Below are 20169 nucleotides of genomic sequence, written 5' to 3'. Positions count from 1 at the left end.
TGACCCGGCGGCTGCCGCGGCGGCCGAAGGGGCAGCGGGGCGGAGCCGGCCGCAGCCGCGCGGTGACCAACGGCTGTCGAGCGCCAATCGGAGCACGGCCCGCAACGCGGCTCCGACCGCAGGGGATCCGCCTTAGAGCGGGTGGGCGGGACGCCGTGACCAGACGGCGAATCGCCGCTGGCGAGCGAGCTTAACGGACGGCTGCTTCCGCCAATGGGAGGAGTGAGTCGGGGGAGGAGCGGTTCCGGGGCACGCGCGGCCTGCAGCGGCGGTTGCCGGGGGAATGAGCTGTGAGAAGGGGAACGTGGCGCGCAGGCGGCCCCAGCGCCATCAGAACGCGCGCGCCTTCAAGAACGACAAGTACGACACCAGCGCGCGGCTGAAGGTAGGCGCAGTGCTGGGCCTAGGCCGGCTGTCGGGGCTGGCCTCGGGCCCGCCGCCGGGAAGCGTGTGGGCTGAAGGGAGGCCCGGGAGGCATCCGGGGTCAGAGGCGGGGCGGGGCGGCAAGAGCTGAGGCCTCGTGCGGCGATTGGAACCCACAGTGAGAAGTGCTCATCGAGTCACTTCCACGTAAGACAGGAAAGCTTGAAATAAAGCGTTGTCCTCTGCGCTGTGAGTGCGGAGCTGTCTGCAGGGTTAGCAGCGCGGCTGCTGGAAAGGTGCTCGCACTGGAGATCTCGACCGTGTCACCTTATTTCTGGCATTTCAGCGTTGTCAGAGTTGATTTTGGACCACTTCAGTTATCATCCCCACACGCGACAAGTCACGCTTTTGAGACAGCTGAGGAGGCACTCATGTTTGCTTTAAGGCTAAACCCGGAGGTGTGCTTGGAGATGGCTCCACACAGGTGCCTCCTGCTGCTTCATCAGTGCCTCTGCTGCAGGCATCGGCCGTGGTCTGATACTTTCACACCATTGTTACAAAAGACCACTGTTGTCTTTTAATTAGTTTCCAAGAAAGGCAAAGGAAATGGTTCACAATGTATTCCTGGAACACCTTCTGTCTCCTTGCAGCTGTGGCAACGTAATAGTGCTGTGATGATGAAGACCAGTCAGTGTGCTGAGCAGTAGCACTACTGCAGTGAAGTGTTTGGTCTTATGACAGAACGCCTTATGAAACTGAGAAATGTGAATAAAACAAAACACAAGTTGAGCACTCTGGAGGAGGAATATGTAGTGCTGTTGTCGTTATGTCAGAGTTCCTGTAAGTAACCTGGCTAGGTTGTCAAAAAGAATTGAGAGGAGGGGAATAAACCAGTAAGTCAAAACACTGGCACCAAAGGGTTGTGGTTTCTTTTCTTTTTTTTTTTTTCCAAGTGTTTGTAGGACTGGTTATGCAAGTTGAACAGGCTGTTTACCTGCTCCAAGCATCACCAGTATTATTAATTGTATGAGTCACTTTGTGATCTCCAACTGTATAGATAAATGTGTTTTCCTGTATGTACCCCTATGAAATATCCTGGAGAGCAAGTCAATCGGAAAAGTCCTTAAAGAGAAACTGAGTTCAGTTTTGTAACTGAAATGATCTCTTTAGAATACACTTAGGTATTTTTTCCTTTTTTTTTTTTTTAGTATATTTGATATCTGAGAGAACTGGTTCTATAATGCCATGCTCTTAAATAAATATATATTTAAAAAAAAACATCATTTGAACACAGCCAAGATTCAATGTAGGAATTGAATTCGATGTGGAATTATGTCTTTCTTTTTCAAGGAAGTGCTTTCTTCCTCTTTGTACCTGCCAGTTCTTGGAGATTGCTGAATGTAGGGAAGAAGCTGCTTCCTATTACAGGGTAGTGGGAAAGAAAGTTTGTTTTCTTGTGGTGTACTTTTGTATACAAATTCAAATTTTTGTCTTCTTTTAATAAAGAATACGCAGAGGCTATTATAATGATAACTAGGCCTGATTCTACCATTTAAGAAATTTGAAAAGAGATTTGACAAGATTTAGGTGGTGTCTAATGTCATACCACACATACTGAATGTTGGCAAGGAGCTTTGTTTCTCTTATCTTGTCATTTTTATGTACTCGTGTGGTCCTGAGTGATCACATTGACCACAGACATCTAAGCTGTAGTGAGACAAAGGAAGAAATAGTGGCAGTTTGATCATGAGGACTGACACGGAACTGGGACATTCCTCCTTTCCGTGTCGTAGTGGCTCATTAGGTTAGAATGCTGAGAGTTGCTGAGAGTGGGTGGATCTCCAGTAAATCACTACTATTTTAAGTGTGTGGCTTGTCTTTGGCTACTGTTGTACATAGTACAGCTCAATGCCATCTTTAGTCTGTAGAATGATTTTTAGCTTAAAATTCATATCTTTCTGCATGTGTGCGCTGCATTAGCAATGCTGGATATCAAGTACAGTAGTTTCAGGTTGTACTGTGGTTGAAGCTGAGGTAGTTATTTTCATGTCTATTTCTAATCTTCTCTGTGAAGAAGTAGCTGCAGAGGAAATTAATATAATAGTCATCATTTTTTGTTGCTGTTTCTTGTTTGTTTTGTTTTGAAAGTTTTATACTTTCTATCTGAAATGAATTGGCATCCATTTTCTAATCTTAAAGACTAGTCATAATTACTTGTAGAACATGCTGAAGGGGCGCTTGTATTTCTGCTAATGACCAGGCCCTACTACCTGCATTCTTTGGGATAGGCTGGTTGAGGTGAAAACAGTGCATGTTACCTCTGACCCATACTTGGATAGCTGCCTACGACAGTGCTGGGAAAGCCTGCATGCTAGGATGAACTGAAGAAGGAAGGGCCGGACAGAGTAAGACACACTGCTGTTAGTTATTGAAACTGGGAATTTTGTTTGTGGGTAATTGCTTTACCTAGTATATTCTGGAACAACTGCTTGTGACACTGAGCTGGGGAATATACATTATGTTATATAAACATACATTCTTAATTATTATTATTACTTAAAACAGTGTAGAAACTGGAAATAAAGGTAATTCTAGAGATGAAAGTAAGCAATATTCAACAGGAACATTTAGAACTCCATTGTAATGAGATGGTAGGCCACAAAATGATTCATATTTACACCCAAATGACTGATCTGTTTCTCAGTTTCTTCCCCTCATTAATTACACTCCAGATGATAATCCAGATTTTCCAAAATTTCAGAGGTTATTAACTCTGAACTTCAGCTTTACCATTATGCTGATGCTACCTACTTCTTCAGCTGGCTGTATAGATAATTTGTTTTAATTGAGGCACTGGTCAAGACTGTTGAAAGGCACAGGGAAGAGGCTTAATTGCTGAGTCAATGACTGAGATTTAGAAGTTCAGAAAGGAAGACATAGGTACACTGGTAGCCAAATGGAAGTGACAGATAACACTGCTGGAGTTTGTCTTGCTGCAACATAGGGCAACTTGGCAGGATAAAGTCTGCTTTCTAGCTATTCCTTTTGTTCTGAGTTTGCAAGTGAATTCAGGCTTACCATACAGTCTTTCCTGTAGGTAGAAGAGAAGCAAACCTAACGTATATTTTGGACTGTAACTTAAGACTGCAGTGAAGATAGACAGACACACACACACACACACATGCACATTATCCGTTCTTCCAAATATGCGCAATCTCATACGTTCTGAGATACATGGTCGTTCTGGGAGAATGAAGTTGTTATGAACCCGTTTGCTGATGCGAAAAAAGGCTAAATGTCTTGGAGATCAAGAAGACCCTTTGGAATTGGGCTTAAAAGGAAGATGTTGATTTTTAAAGTCAGTATATACTGTATGTGAGCAAGTGAAGTTTGCTGGGGAGACAGACAGAGTTTCTGTCTGTTAGTTTACACTATTCTATTCTAACTACTTTGTAGTTGTGCACTAGAGATAGTGTGGAGTCTTGTTTTTCTGAGAATGCAGTCGCTCAGAAATGTTGTGTTCAGCTTTGTTGATCCAATCAGTATCTCCTGTTTCTTATGACAAGAAAGTTTTTGGGTGGTGTTGATGCCATGTTGATTTGTAGTAGAATAAGCCACTGATGTGTGGTAGAAGTCTGCTGTCAGTGCAGTGAATCAAAACACACGTGCATGCACGCATAATTAGAAACTTCCAGACAGACAGTGAGGCATCTTTGAAACCCCATTATTACATCTTCCTTGTGACTGCTTCTTTAATGCTAGCTTCAGCTAGGAATTATTTTGTGAGCTAAGTTAGTAGGTGTAGGCACATGTGTTTACTTTAATACTTTCTGAACTGCTTTTGGCAGGTTGTTAAATGTTTTAATGTTGGGTTACTTGAGCATAGTGAGGATGCTGTTTTATTGATGTAGTTGACCTGACAGTGTGTATATTATTTGCACATGGAATGTCTTGTGACTGTATACTTCAAAATTGTTTATATATGCCAATGTTGCATAATTGCTATTTCTTTGGAGAACGTGCAGATGTACTGCAAGCATTGAATGAGCTATCCTGATATTGGAGGAAGTATGGCAAAGGGGAAGAGGAAAGAGCTAGTAAGTAAAATAGGGAAATGAAAGTAAAAAAATGCTGTGACAGAAACAATTTAATTTGAATAGTTTTCACACCTAGAAAAACATTTCAGACCAGAAGCATTAAGCATTACCATGTTGTTGTGTGTGAGAAAGCTGAGTGAAAGCTGAGTTAAAAAATAAATAAATGAATAAAAATTGAATGGAATAAAAATGTTTGAAATCCTATTTCAGGTCATATTGTTGGGTTTTTTATACTGTTAGATGAAAGCAAACTATTAAGTGGTTGAAAGGAAAGAAGTCTGAATATGTGAAATGTAACAGACACATACAAGAGTGAATATTAATGGGAAAAACAAACAACAGAGAAATTTATTTTACTATTAATTTCCATGTTATGGCTGAGATAGAAGGGAAGTTTCTCTTCCTGTTTGTGAGGGGAACTTAATCTTACATGTTTCTCAATGAATCAAAAAATAATAAGAAAAATGATTCAAATGTTTAATTTTGCACAATTCTGTTGGCTTCATCAAGTCTACTTTGCTTTTGAAAAACAGCTTGTTTTAGTAATAGTAATTTAAAAATCAGGTACTATTTCTGAGCAAGATAAACTTAGAGGACAAACACAAATTAAGGTTTAACTGGGTAAATCTGCCAGCTTAATTTGCTTTTTACATCAGTCCATCCTTCTCATTTGATTTTCTAAATCAGCTGGCTAGTAGAAGGATGTTAGAGTTGGTTTCTCATTCAGATATGGTGAGCCAATGATTAATCATCCCACCCCATACCTGCAGTGCTGAAACTGAGTAAAAAATAAAGGACACTTCTGAAGAAGAGAATTGTACTGTGCTGTATGTGTGCCTGTTAGAAGGATGAAGTTAAAACTTAAAATCTTGTCTTTCTTCCAATTGCTAACTTCTGAGCAGATTCTGAATTTTTCTTTTAGTTCCTGTGTTAAATGTGTAGTCCTATAGATGACTGTTGATAAGTCCAGGGGCCTTGGATCAGGACTTATGAAGTTATGAGTAAAGTAGCTATAGTCAAATGTGGTGTCTTTTTCTGGTACCAGTAATACCACAGCATTTACAGCATGTTTCTTCCAAGAGTGTTTTGCTTCTATTACGATAGAGCATTTAAGGTTTATTAAAGTATTAAATTTCCTATTCAGTAAGGTGTTAAATCTTCTTAGATTCTTGAGAACATTCTTTGCTACTTATTTTAGAGTCCTCTTATTGCTTATCAGCTACGTGTCTGTTGGAGAGCTGTTAGTAATACGACTGAAAGTAATTTCAAATGTATTTTCAAAATTAATGGGGTAGGAAAGTTTGGGAATGGAGTTCGTTTTGTTACTGATCTTAGGAATTATCTCGATTTTGAGTTTCTTCTATTTTATCTTTAGTCTCATTTTTGCACTTTGGTTAAATTTCTTATCTGAGAAAAGAACAGTACAGAAGCATTACATTTGATATTGGCGGAAGGAGCAGGAGCATCCCTGCATACTTCCTGTAACTGTATCTCTGTAATGGCAGATAAGCACTCCATCGTTTGAAATGAAATTGGCCCCTTAGCTCTCCTGACTTGCTGTATTTACTTACCACTCCTACTGTGACTCAAAAATCTGTTTCTGCAGAAGCCACCTTCATTCTTACAGCATAGTCCTCTGTACTTAAATTATATCTTTTCTTCATTTCCCCTAGGGAATCTACAGTTTCATTGCCACTCTCACTGAAGCTTTGTTTAGTCAGGGTGATAGGCATCTCTTCTTTTAGTGACTCAGTGTGATATGTAAAAATTTAATTCAGTAACACAGAATTTCTTTCTCTTCATGACTTTAGAGTCTAAGCTCTTGGTGTTTTGGTCAATGTACTTACTTTATAGCTTTGTCCTGAATGTGTGGAGTAGACTGATTGAATCAGGAAAGTGGAATAGTTGAAACTTGACTGTGTAAAAACAATCTAAACACACAAACCTGCTCTGTACCTGGTAGATGTTGACTGACTTTATATATAGATATGAAATGGAATTACTTTACTTTTAGAGCTTCTCGTGTATTACTCATGTTTTACTGAAGCCCTTTTTCAGTGGGAAAACAGTGTATTAAAGAGTATTGGAGGGAGGACTTCAGAATGAATTCAGATAAGACTCGGGACCTTGTTTAAAACAAAGCTGGGATGTATGCCATGTGGCAGGTCCTTGGTCTTGCTGTAAGAGGCATTTCCTAGCATTCTGAGTGCTGTCGTATGACCAATGTGAAAAGACATCTTTGTAATTCGGCATGATCTGCCTTTTAGTTTTATAAAAAATAAAATGGAAAATTAATGACTGGAAGATTATTGTATATTCAGGAGCTATGTGAGATTTGGGAGGCGGGGGAGGGAGGGAGAAGAAGTGCTATTAATGATAATTATATGCATTTCACTGTACCATAAAAATCATTCAGTAGCATTTGAAATAAGATGTCTGTTTTACAGACTTTGAATTTCCTTCAAACGAGAGGTGAAAGTAAAGCCTGGCTTACTCCTCTGCACTGTTTATGCCACACACGCCTTCAGCATGGCCTCCTAAATTCCAGATGTGTTACACATCGCTGAGCCAATCCCTGTGTCATGTAGGGACAGGGTTCTGTCCCCAGCACTGATAGTATGACACATTATTGGAAACTAGGCGTTTGTCAGCAAGGAAGCTAACTCTTGTTTTGAAATAAGGTGTTTAGCAGCTTCTTTAGGAGTTATTTCAGCTGTCTTCAGTGTGAACTCTTGCAGTGTTTTGAAGTTTAATGGGTTCTGCCTTGACAATACCAAAAGTAGTTGATTACAGTAAAGCATACTTGTGAATACAAATGACCTTTGTGTCTGTTTTCCCTCCTGCATTACTAATTAATGCAAATAAGGATAGCGAGAGGGAGAACTGGGAAGTTGGGCTTATTTGCACATTTTTAGAAGCTTATTAAGGCTATCCTGCTTGGAATCTTTATGTGAGTTAAGTACTGAAAAGAAGGCTTATCTTCAGATTGCATGCATTTTGAAAGAACGAGCACAATCAAGCTGATCTGTTTGATTGGCAACATTTTCACAGGTATCTACTGAGAACTTAGCACTGATGTTCTTCTCTCAGATAGTTTCTGTGTTGTCTGATTGTTTCCTTGCAAACTTCATTGCCAGTACATAGCAGGCGTCAGAGCTTTCTTTATTAAAGCATTTTACAAAATCTTTTTTTTTTTTTTTTTTTTTTTGAAGAGGGGAGAGTATGGTGTCTTTTATTTCTTTTAACATGCTAAGTCAGTATTCAATTACTTGAAAGAAGTTCTCTGTCTTTTAACTTTCCAGACAAGAAGTGCCGCAGCTGAACAGGTGAAGCTGAGTAAAAATGGAAACACTACAAAGCAAATCCCATAGTAGACTGTCATATGTAGTATTTCCTATACTACATACCTTTTTAGGCATGGACTAAGATACTGTGTGTTTAAAGCTAGACTTGTTCTTCTAATTGAAACTTCCATCTAATTGAAGTAGACTTTCCTGGAGTAGTAAGAAGCTCCATAAGGTCATAAAACTAAGAAATTATTTCAGTAGCTGCTGTATGCATAGGTGAACTTTTAAACTTATTTCTGACAGAATATTATAAAGCCAGATACTGATTAATGCAGAATCTCTCCCAAAGAACTTTTGGATATTTTAAGCAATAAATGTGCTTTTGGCCAACTTACAGTTTTTGAATACCATTTTGAATCTTTCATTTCAAAATACAGAGTCTTTTTATTATTTTTTATTTGCAGTTAACATTTTGTTTTCATAGTTATGCATATGTAAAACTGTATAATGATTGTAATTACTGCTGATGTTTTTGTTTAGAGAAGATACAAAAGTAGGTTGAGTGAACCAGTATTCATTACTTGGTCTTTAAGGCAAGTGTGGTTTGATCCTGTTCACCATCTCTGAATAACTTGCCTTGTGCAAACCATACCATTGAGAGTTCATATTGCCAATCAAACTAAACACAAAAAGTTACAGAAGATCTTACAGTAAATTTGTTGTTATGTTGTAAATTTATTGTAGTTTAAAAGATCATTTTGTCATTTTTTTTATATTATCGTAGATACTTGAGTGCAAAAATGTACTACATTTTCATAGGGGAAGTTTATGGTGAAAGAAACATGGAATGGTTTGCCAGCAAATATGCCAATTCCATTTTATTGTGGTCTCAAAAAGACTTGTGAGACTACTAATTTCAAGTGTGTACACAAGTTGCTCTGAAAGTAATGCCTCCTATTTACTTCCATGGAAACTGTGGTGATACAAAGAGCACGAAAACATTATTTGGTAGAGTAAATTCTCAGCTACAAAACCACTGTTTGTTCTCCATAGATGTCTCCAGCAAATGTTGATGGATGCTAGAGGGTTTATTTTTTTTCCGAATGGATGAATTCAGTTCCACACCTTTGCTTCATACACACTCCATGTCGGATGCCATTTCGTCAGACTGCCCCTCGACTGCCATCTGCCCCATAGCAACAGAATGTAATGGAATATTGATGGGAGGGTTCAATCTCTGCTGCCATACCACCAGCATCCACCTCTGATACTGTTGTCCAACATCATAAAATTGCTTTTGGAGAATGCCTGTAATATAGAAGTATCTTGAGCAATAACAAGCTAAATGTTAAGTCTTGTGAAGTATCTTTTCCAAATAAAGACAGCATTTTTCAGAGTTCATTTCTACTTTAGAGACATAATAATAATAATGATAATAATAAAATAACAATATACCATAAATAACATAAGAACATAGTTCATATTATAACTATTATTTATGTTAATGTTATAACTATGTTAGTAATACTAAAGACTACCTCAAAATAGAGGATGACCTCACCACTCTTTCTGCTAAAGAAAATAATTAGTGGTAAATATATAAAATGCTTATATTAACATCAGATAATTTTCTAAATACAGTATGAATCACATGGTGTGTAAAAATGTGTTCTAAGCAAGATTATACTCATAAAAATAAGAAAGCTTCTCCGATTCTAATTATTATTTATTTATTTAGAAAATAAATTCTAAACTTCATGATGGAGTGTGTCAGCATTGTAAAGGTATCTTGGAGTGGCGGGTAAAATTCAGCAAGTATAAACTACTATCAAAACCTAAAAAATGGTGAGTACAGATACTTTGTCTTAATCACTTTGTCTTAATCACTGGCAGTATTGTTTGTGAACATTCTGGAGAATATTCTGTTTTTGGAAACTTGTAAATGCTGTGAGCTTATACTACTCGTATATCATGTTTTTCAGTCTGGAGTCTGCAGCAATAATCAAAATACTGTATTAATTTTCAATTTCTTTAGTGCTTTTATCTTAAATATTAGAAAACATAGCAAAGCAATTGCTTCCTTCCTCACTGTTGAAATGTTTTAATATTCTCAATGATTATTCTGAACCTGTAAGTTTCCAAAAACATGTCAGTATGTCCTCCCAGAAAAAGAGTTAAAGTGAAGCAGTTATAGTGTGATTTTCTCAGATCTTGTAGCAAGTCAGAATTGTACATCTGTAGAGGTTCTTTCATCAGTGCCTCCAGATGCAGCTAACATTGCAGCAATGAAACTCTAAACTCAAGGAAATTGTAGCTGGGATGTGGTACATAAAATAATCAGCTTTGTCTCACTAGTTCCTTCTGTATTTGTATGTTGTTCTTAATTACATACTTCTGAAATATATGCTTCTGAACCACTTGGGGAGGTTATGTGAACACATGCATAATTTCCTGAATGATTGTGTCATTAATTTTGGTTTTCTTAAGTCTGAAAGAGAAGGATTATCTGTTCATACTGTATCTGCCACTTACATGAAGTTTTACTTTTTAATATGAAACCATACACAAAAATATTTTGTTTTTAAACAGTTTCATCCTTTTGTGTTCAAGAAAAAATTTTTGTACTTAATGTAGAGGTCTCTAGTTTTCAAAGTCAAAGTTCTGGGTTATGCTTACAATACGTAGAAATTCAAAAAGAAGAAAACTTTCACAGGTGACAAATAGATCACACAGATGGGCATGGCATGGCAGTAAGGGTGTGGTGCACAGTTCACACAGGTCAGGAGCACAGCAAGAGCACAAGGCGGTCTGCTTTCTTCTCATCTGGTTACAGCAGGGAGCAGCACTCTATTGAGAAACATGGTGACCACCCTCCACAGCAGTTGGCCTGATGTAGAAGCCTAAATGAAGGAGGGATCACAACCTTTCCAGGCTGATGTGTGCACTTGGATGGACTTCCCAAGGAGTGACAGAGCTGCCCAGAAGTTTGAGCCTGAGTGCAGAGTGGCGTCTCATGGGTGCAAGTGTGCCCAGCTTGATGAACTTTTTGAGCTGGTGGCCAGGTTGCATGAGGAAAACACCAGGCAGAGATGTATCCAGCAGTTGGAGAGGCTGTGATGCTTAGTCTCATACAGTAACAGAAGCCAGACCAACACCCTGTCATAAGTTGCAGCAAGGGAAAGATGATAAGCAGACTTCTGGCCTTAAGGAGTCAGATGGCAAAAAAAATTCAGAATGAGGGAGACTGGACCTTTGTTTCTGCTCAGGCCAGAAGAAGAAGCTTTTCTGTTGCCCCTGAAATACCCTCAAGCAACAGATGTGAAGCTCTGGGGATGGAAGGAGAAGAAGGTCTGGACAGCAGCTGAGAACTGGAGAGGAACAACCACGTTAAGATAGTCCAACCAAAAATCTGAGTTAGAACCAGTGCAGTTAAAAAAAAAAGGCGAAGCATCTTAGTGATTAGGGGTTTTGCACTGAGAAGCACTGAGGCCCCCATTTGCTGCCTTGATAATCACTTGAGAGGTTTTCTGTCTTCCAGAAGCCTGCATCTGGGAAATCCAGAAGAGGCTACGAGGTGTGAAAAAGCTGGAGGGCTACTGTCTGCTGTTGCTCTTTCAAACTGTCTCACAGAAGGCTGCAACTAGGAAATTAAAAAATGTTAAAAAGGACTTTTTGTCCCTTGGAAAGATGATGAAGGGAGTGGAAGCACAGGTAGTGTTCTTGTCATGGTTTTATGATTTTTGTTATTGGTATTCCACATCATAACATCATGTAGTCCACTGGGAGTTAAAATGCTAATGCTCCAGTTCCAGGTACCCAGAAGAGAAGGAGAACTACATTCCCCAGAAGACTGTTCACTGTATTGTTATCATATCTGCTGAGGGGGAACAGATATAAGGCCTTGGTAGGTCATCTGACCTTCCCTTCTATGTCAGGCTCTCCTCCGCGCTGCTCAAGCGGACTGAGCATCTCACTTCAGTGAGAGGTGAGGCCTATCCACCTTTCAGACACTCGCTGTCATTATATTTGATTTATTAACTTCAACTCTAATTATATTGTTTTATAGTGTATTATCTTGCATTCCGATATCATATTTAGTAAATTCATTTGTTTCTCCTCAGATTATTGCTGCTGTTTTTAATTAGTTTGAGGTCCCCTGTTTCCCTTTTCTGGAGGTGTGAATTCACGAAATCCCTCTGCCCCGCTAGTCACGGAACTGAACCAGCCCGTAAACCATTGATTGTTCTCCTCAGTCCTCCTCGTTGGATATTGGGAACCAGACAGGAGAATGGACGAGTTTGTGAATGAATGGTGTCACACTAAGGTCTTTTGAGTCTATGATTTAGGTTGCACATTTGTATAAACTGGACATGTTTATGTTGGTTGGGATGTAACTAAGCAGGACGGAAAAGAATATACCTAGGCAGCAAGCTGGCAGGGCTGATCGTCAGAGCTTAAAACTAAATTTGTTGGTGGAAGGAGATGTGCTGCTGTGTGACAGAGAAGAGCTGGAAACTTTCACTTTAGGAAGCAGCAGGGGAAAACCTCAGATTTGTCTCAGAGGAACTTGGGACAAATGAGAGGGTAATGCGGTCAGTAGGCCAGCTTAAGTGACTCTACGCCAATGCACGCAGCATGGTTTGTGCATAATCAGGAGGAGATGGAAACTGTGGTACAATTAGAAAACTCTGACCCAATTGCTGTCTTAGAAACATTATGGGACCAATCACACAACTGAAATACTATGATTGAGAGCTACAATCTTTTTAGAAGGGATAGGCAAGGTAGGAGGGGCAATAGAGTTTCCCTCTATGTTAAGAGGAGGGTAGACTGCAAACAACTGACTCTGAGAAACAGCCATGACCAGGTTAAGAGCTTGTAGATTAAAATCAGGGACCGAAACAATAACGGACATATGATTGTCAGGGTTTATTGCAGGCTGCCTTATTAAGAAGAAGTTGTTGATGAGACCTCCTTGCTTCAGCTACAAAAGGTATTGTGCTTGCAGCATCTTATCCTGATAGGGGGATTTCAGCCACCTGGAAATCTATTGGGAAAACAACGTGGCACGATACAAGTAATACTGGAGTCTGTTGAGGATAAATTCCTGATCAGATGTTGGACCACCAACTAGAGGTGAAGTGTTACTGGCTGATAAACCTCGCTTGTGTGCCTGGGAAGATCATGGAACAGATCCTCCTGGAAGATACATTAAGGAACATCAAGGTGGACAATTTGGTGGATGAATAATTGGTTGGATGTTCACAGCCAGAGGGTTGTGGTCAATGGCTCTGTGTCCAGGTGGAGGCTGGTCACGAATGGTGTTGTCCAGGTGTCTGCGTTGGGACTGCTATTTTTTATCAATGGCATAGATGGTGGGAATGAGTGCACCCTCAGCAAGTTTTCTGATGACACCAAGCTGAATGGTGTAGTTGATATGGCAGAAGGAAGGAATGTCATTTAGATGGAGCTTGACAGGCTTGATTGTTTTGTCTTCTCTCTACCCACCTCCAAGGTAAAAAAAAAACAAAAAACCAAAAAAAAACATCCAAAAAGATTTGTAAATCAGGGAAGCATGAGGAATAGAAAAAGTGGCATTGCAAGACAGCTGCTTCTGACTAAGTATGTCATCTTAGTTTTGAACAAGTAGATTAGACTTCATATCATTCTTAACTCTGTAATTCTGCTGTGATTTTTCTTTGTTCCTACAGCCATTGGATTCTATCCTGGCTGCTTGGGCCAGTGTTCTGAAAGACCTAGGCTGTTAAGAATTTCAATTGGTTAAGCTTCAAAATGAAATAACTACATTACATACTTTAAAAATATGACTTTCAAGTTAAGAAACTGAAATATTTACATCACAGAGTATGGAAATTGAAGACTTATGTATATAAATTTATTTATATTTTTTTAACCTCGTTTAAAATTATGATTTTTAGTACAACCACAACTTAGCCTTTAATTTTATTTTAGGTATTTAAATATTAAACTATTAAAGACAAACTGGCTTGCATTAATAGTGCAATAGACACAACTGAGAAGACATGCTAGATATGCTACAGTCTTACAAGACATTGATATATACTTGATGTTCGTCTTTAGCTTGTTAGTCTACATATCAAATGTTACATGCTGTATACTAAAGCTTTCCTGATAGATTTTGAGTACCTGAAGAACCAAACAAGGATGACTTATTTTAAGACAGCTACCTACTGGGGGTTATTTAATTCTGGGTTCTGTTCACCAAAAATACAAGGCATTAGAAATGTCAGCTGAACATTAAGCCATAGCATTTCAGAAATTATTTGATGTACAGAGTTCTACCATATTTGAAAACAATAACCAAAAACCTCTAGAAAATTAGGATGGTTTTGTATAGGATAAAGTTCCTTGCAGGCATGGATTTGTAGAAAGCAAAGTCCAGCACTGGTTTTATTAATATTCTGAGAAGTTCAAGAAAAAGACATTGTATTGTCTTTAGACTGTAAAAATCTATGCACCTTCTTATACTGTATTTTTATTTTCTTTTATTGGCAAGCCAGATGAATAATTTATGCAGCTTTTAAAGCAAAATAACTTATTGAAATGAATTGAAAGATTTGTTTTGTCACTTTAAAGTAAGAATTTTTTTTAATTGAATATTTCTTCTTCAGTTCTAGTTTTAATATGAAAGAATGAAACTGGACTATAGAAGTTCCTCTTTTAAAGGCTCTCTGTGTTGTGTATGTTGTTTTTCAATGCAGAATATTTAATAAATGCTTATCAAAGAAAGAAGTAATTGTGTTTTCTTTCTCTTCACAGTGTGAAGTGCCTCCAGAAAGCTGTGAAAGATCCTTACCATATTATTTGTCGACCATGTGCTAGTAAATTAGAAGTTTGTGCCAAATGCGGAAAGGAAAAAGAAATTGTAATTCCGTAAGTAGCTCATAGATTATATAGTTTCAGTACTGTGCTTCTTTTTTCCCTTTTTAATAAGGCTTGTTTGGAAACCATACAAAATACTGTTACACTTCATGCCAAATTCTGAATAATCCTGACAGGAATCAGTAGAAGTCATCAGCTTCATTTTCTTCTGCTGAAACCAGGGTGGAATGCTTATTGATGTTAGTGAGGCTGGGCCAAATAAGTCTTACTCGAATAAGACACTTTATTTTAATACCAAAGAGAAGATTGCATTTCTTCCTTAGGAGTAAAGTACTTTGGAATAGATTTAAATATAGAGCATCGTAAAATATGCATAAGCCAATTTACTGTTCGCATTTTGTGTGTCAGTTGATGATTCAGTTACCATGAACAGAAATAAAGATGGGCTGATACTGAGCACAGTTACTGCAGTGCTTTTAGCAGGCTTTCCTCTTTTTTTATTCTTTTAGTAAATAAGTCACGTTTATCGAGCATCCTATATAATTTACTAGTCTGTGACAGCTCACCAGCAGTTAACTAGTTAGTCAGACTATTTATATGCAATCATACATATATACACTGTGCCTGGGAAGATCATAGAACAGATCCTCCTGGAAGATATGTTAAGGAACATCAGGGACAAGCAGGCAATCTGAGACAGCCAGTATAGCTTCACCAAGGCAGATCACTTTACGCCCTAATCTGGAAGTCTGGAATGCTGTACAGAATACACCCCCGGTGATTCAGGTGGAGATAGTTAGAGAGCTCCTCCTCCATCTGGACTGTCACAAGTCCATGCGACCCGATGGGCTTCATCCTGGGTTGCTGAGGGAGATGATTGCCAAGCTGCTCATGGCCAGCTACCAGCATTCCTGGTTATCTGGAGAGGTCCCAGAGGATTGGAGGCTTGCTCATGTGACTCCCATCTACAAGAAGGGCCGTAAGGAGGATCTGGGAAACTACAGGCCTGTCAGCCTGACCTCAGTACCAGAGAAAGTTGTGGAACAAATCATCTTGGGTGAGATCACATGGCGTGTGCATGGGATCAGGCCCAGCCAGCACGGGTTTGTGAAAGGCAGGTCGTGCTTGATCAACCTCATCTCCTTCTATGACTGGTAGATGAGGGGAAGGCTGTTGATGTAGTCTGCCTAGACTTCAGCAAAGCGTTTGGCATGGTCTCTCACATTATTCTCCTGGGGAAACTGGCTGCCCATGGTCTGGATAGGTATAACCTTCTTTGGGGAAGGAACTGGCTAGAGGGCCATGCCCAACGGGTAGCAGTTAATGGAGTTAAGTCCAGCTGGCGACTCGTTACAAGTGGTGTCCCCCAGGGGTCAGTACTGGGGCCTATCTTGTTTAATATCTTTATTGATGACATAGATGAGGGGACTGAGTGTACCCTCAGTACATTTACAGATGACACCAAGCTGGGAGGTAGTGTCGATCTACTTGAGGGTAGAGAGGCCCTTCAGAGGGATCTAGATAAGCTGGATCGCTGGGCTGAGGTGAATGGGATAAGGTTCAACAAGGCCAAGTGCCGGATCCTGCACTTTGGCCCCAGTTAACCCCTTGCAGCATTATAGGCTTGGGGCTGAATGGCTGGATGACTGTGAAGAGGAAAGGGACCCGGGGGTGTTGGGTGGTGCTTGGCTGAACATGAGCCGACAGTGTGCCCAGGTGGCCAAGAGGGCCACAGCATCCTGGCCTGCATTAGAAATAATGTGGCCAGCGGGAGCCATTATCCCCCTGTACTCAGCACTAGTGAGGCCACACCTTGAGTACTGTGTTCAGTTTTGGGCCCCTCACTACAGAAAAGACATTGAGGCCCTGGAAAACGAAACTGGTGCAGAATCTGAAGCACAAGTCTTACGAGGAGCGGCTGAGGGAGCTGGGATTGTTTAGTCTGAACTAGAAAAGGAGGGTCCAGGGAGACGTCATTGCACTCTACAACTTCCTTAAGGGAGGTTGTGATGAGGAGGGGTTTGACCTCTTCTCCCAGGCAACAAATGACCTGAGGCTGCATGTTATACCAGAGGAGACTTAGATTAGACATAAGGAAGAACTTTTTTTCTCAGAGGGTGGTCAGACACTGAAATGGCCTGCCCAGGGAGGTGGTGGAGTCATTGTCCCTGACAGTGTTTAAGAGGCATCTGGATGAGGAGCTAGGAGATATGGTTTAGTAGCTTGTGGTAGTAATGGTGGTGGGAGGACAGTTAGACAAGATGATCTTGTAGGTCTTTCCAATCTTGTGATTCTAAGATTCTATGATTCTAGTTGATATGACAGAAGGAAGGGATGCCATCCAGAATGACCTTGATAAACTTGTAAGGTGGGGCTGTGTGAACCCAGTGAGGTTCAACAAAAGAAAGTTTTGCACTTGAGTTGGGGTAATCCCAGCTATGTATACGGACTTGGAGAAGAACTCTTTGAGAGTAGCCCTGCTGAGAAGGACTTAAGGGTCCTGATAGGTGAAAAACTTAGCATGAACCAGCAGTGTGTGCTTGCAGACTGGAAGGTCAGTGGTATCCTAGGCTACATCAGAAGAGGGGTGGCCAGCAGGACAAGGGAGATGCTTTCCTCTCGTGAGGCCCCAGCTGGAGTCCTACCTCCAGTCCTGGCACACAGGGAAAATGTGGAGCTGTTGGAGAGGGTCCAGAGAAGGGCCATGATGCTGATCAGAGGGCCAGAGAACCTCTTTTATAAAGACAGGCTGAAGGAGCCAGGCTTGTTTGGTCTGGGGAAGAGAAGGCTGCAGGAAGACTTCATTGTAGCCTTCCATTATTTAAAGGGAAATTGTAAATGGGAGTCAACTTTTTACACAGGTAGATAGAGAGAGGACAAGGGAAATGGTTTTAAACTAAAGGAGAGAAGATTTATGTTAGGTGTCAAGGACGTTTTTCACTGAGAGAGTGGTGAAATGCTGGAACAGGTTGCCCAGAGAGGTTGTGGATGCCTCATCCTTGAAGGTGTTCAAGGCCAGGCTGGGTGGGACTCTGGGCAACCAGACCTAGTACTTATCTACTTGGTAGCCCTACCTGTGGTAGGGGAGTTGAAACTTGATGATCCTTGGGTTTCCTTCCAACCTAAGCCATTCTATGATTTTATCATACATAAATATGTATTCTTTTTATTTCTTAGTCTCTTTTCCCTTACTGTCTACTCAACATAAAAGTAATTTTAGATTATTTTCTCCCTTCTCCCTCCCCTACCATCCCAGGTAGACTGTTGTGTCCTTCATCCCATTCTTATTTAAAATACTTATATATAAATTACAGAAGTAATAGTTGCTAACTTAATACTGATTTTTGCAGGATTGATAAAGGACAAGATGGAACTGAGAATAAGACTACTAAAAACGGCCAGGAGAGAGGACTGGAGGATGAACTGGATTTTGACACAAACTTCAGTAGTACAGACAATGAAGAAGATTCTGATAGGCTTGAAGAAAGTTTTAAAAGTATGAGTTTTGAAAGGACAGAAATCCAAAAAGTTGAGTTTCTAGAGGAAACTGTACACAATCAATTGTGATAGACTGGTGCTTTCCTATGACTTTTGCTCTGAAAACCTGTTCTGACGTTTAAAATCTTCATGTATTGGCAGGCACAGTGTGTTTTGATGCTTGTTGTGGAATAAGAGCAGAATTTCTTGTAAACAGACTCAGAGTTTGAATCTTTAAGTACAGTTATTTCTTGTATAGATGTTCCTCACTGTGTTATTGGTACAAATCCAGTATTACACAACTGTTGTATTGCCATTTGAAAAACTACATTGACATCTGTAGTTCAAATAAAAAAAATAAAAAGTACTGTCATTTAAAAAAAACAAAAACAGTTTTAGTAGATTTTGAGGGAAGAACTTGCATCTTTTGTCAATGAGCTTCCAGAGGTCATTACTGAAATATCAAGTAATCATTGTTCTTACTCCAGCTGTCTCTTTTCCATGGAAAGAGTGCCTAAGTGCCATCAATATCCATTTCATATTTGTGACCTTGTTTTTACCAATATTTTGAAATGGAAAAAAGAAAAAAAAAAAAAAAAGAAAGCTTAAAGCTTTAGAATTTTTCATATAAGTTTCACACTTTCTTTTCTTTCAAATGTAGACACAATGTAGTTTCCTCTAATACAAAAACACTTAAGTGTCATGCAGGGATGCTAGTATAGAATTATGTTTAATAAGTTACAATTTCAAATGCTGTATTATTACATAGCAGGATATATAGTCTTCCTGTTTTTCAGTTCCTTGTAGGGATTATTTCAATGTAGACTAAGCTCTAAGAAGAAATTCACTGAAATGAACTTCAGGATTCAGTATGGTTTGGTTTGTTTTATGTCATCTGCCATGTCTACAAATAATGCAGGAGAAGTGCTTCTTGTTTATTAAATGGCTTAATGCAAGAACAGAAAACAATATAGTTTTTACTGACCACTAAAAAATTAACCAGCTTGTTTGGTGTTCTGTCTGAATTGCAGTACCAGGCATAGCAAAAAAAAAAAAAAAATATTCTAAAACTGTCTTCTTCTTCAAGACAGTTGTGAGGGACTTTGACTTGTGTTTTTCCTTCAAAATGTGGAAATATTGAAACTTTTTGGAATTTCTTTTGGATACGGATAGCCACCATGTCTCCACTGTAGCTGACTTTCAAAGAAAATCTGGTTATCAAGATACGGAGGGCTAAGATATAGAGTGGTCAGGAACACACAACCTGTTCAATTGAAATGACAGCATTGGTATTTAGTATTGTTAATAATACACAACAGCAAAATTCTTGTAATCAGTCATCTAGCATTGAGCTCATACTTTTTTTCCTTAACTACTTATGTGCTTGTTTCTACACATAAGGCCTGTAGCGTTATGCTATTTAACATCTTTTATTTAGATTTGTCTTTCACTTTTATTTATTTTCATGGGACATTAAAACATCACATTTATTTTTTCTAACCTTCTTGTATGTTTGTATACTAACATCCCAAACATCTTTTTTAAATTATCTTTAAGGACTAGTAATCTGCATGGTTTAATTCTTGTTTCTTTTCTGTGCTGCCCCTCTTGCTTTTGAAGAAAGAAATTTTTCTATGTGCATTTTCTGCATATATTGATTTTTGCAAAGTGTTTTATGATAACCGTGAGCACCAAGCGATTGCAAATCATGGTCTTCTCTGTTCTTGTTAACATGTCAAGACTTGCAGCTCTTCACTGAGACAAAGTGTAACATTTACTAACTATTTGAGTATCATTTTATGCTTATTTGCAATCATAAAGCACTAGAGTTTATGACCAAAACAACCAGTCTCCTTCTTTCTCCTCTCTATTTTAAATATGTTGTCTACAAGCCAAACAACTAGTTTTGTGATCAACTCAGATTATTTCACTCAATTTCAATAAATAAAAAACAAATTCATCATTTTAAAATTTATGGAATGTTGATGGCTTGGCTTGGCTTGGAAGAGTCGATTAGTTAAAGTGCAGGGCACCAAGAGATGCTCAGCAGTAGAAAAGAAGTAGTGTGGTGTTTAGAAGAG

The 20169-nt window shown here is 39.3% G+C and overlaps 1 protein-coding gene across 1 annotated transcript; it reads left to right on the top strand.

Moving 5' to 3' along the window:
- Nucleotides 1-236: 236 nt before the first annotated feature.
- Nucleotides 237-18691, top strand: CZH9orf85 (chromosome Z C9orf85 homolog). The gene is made up of 4 exons (XM_031608757.2): nt 237-385; nt 9486-9592; nt 14549-14662; nt 17962-18691. The coding sequence occupies exons 1-4, from the start codon at nt 284-286 to the stop codon at nt 18176-18178; spliced, it is 540 nt and encodes a 179-aa protein (XP_031464617.1). The 5' UTR covers nt 237-283; the 3' UTR covers nt 18179-18691.
- Nucleotides 18692-20169: the final 1478 nt, after the last annotated feature.

Source organism: Phasianus colchicus, chromosome Z, assembly GCF_987193195.1.
Source record: "Phasianus colchicus chromosome Z, bPhaCol1.hap1.1, whole genome shotgun sequence".
In the NCBI taxonomy this organism is placed as follows: Eukaryota; Metazoa; Chordata; class Aves; order Galliformes; family Phasianidae; genus Phasianus; species Phasianus colchicus.
Note: the sequence above shows the minus strand (reverse complement) of the source record. Positions and strands in the feature narration are given on the sequence as shown.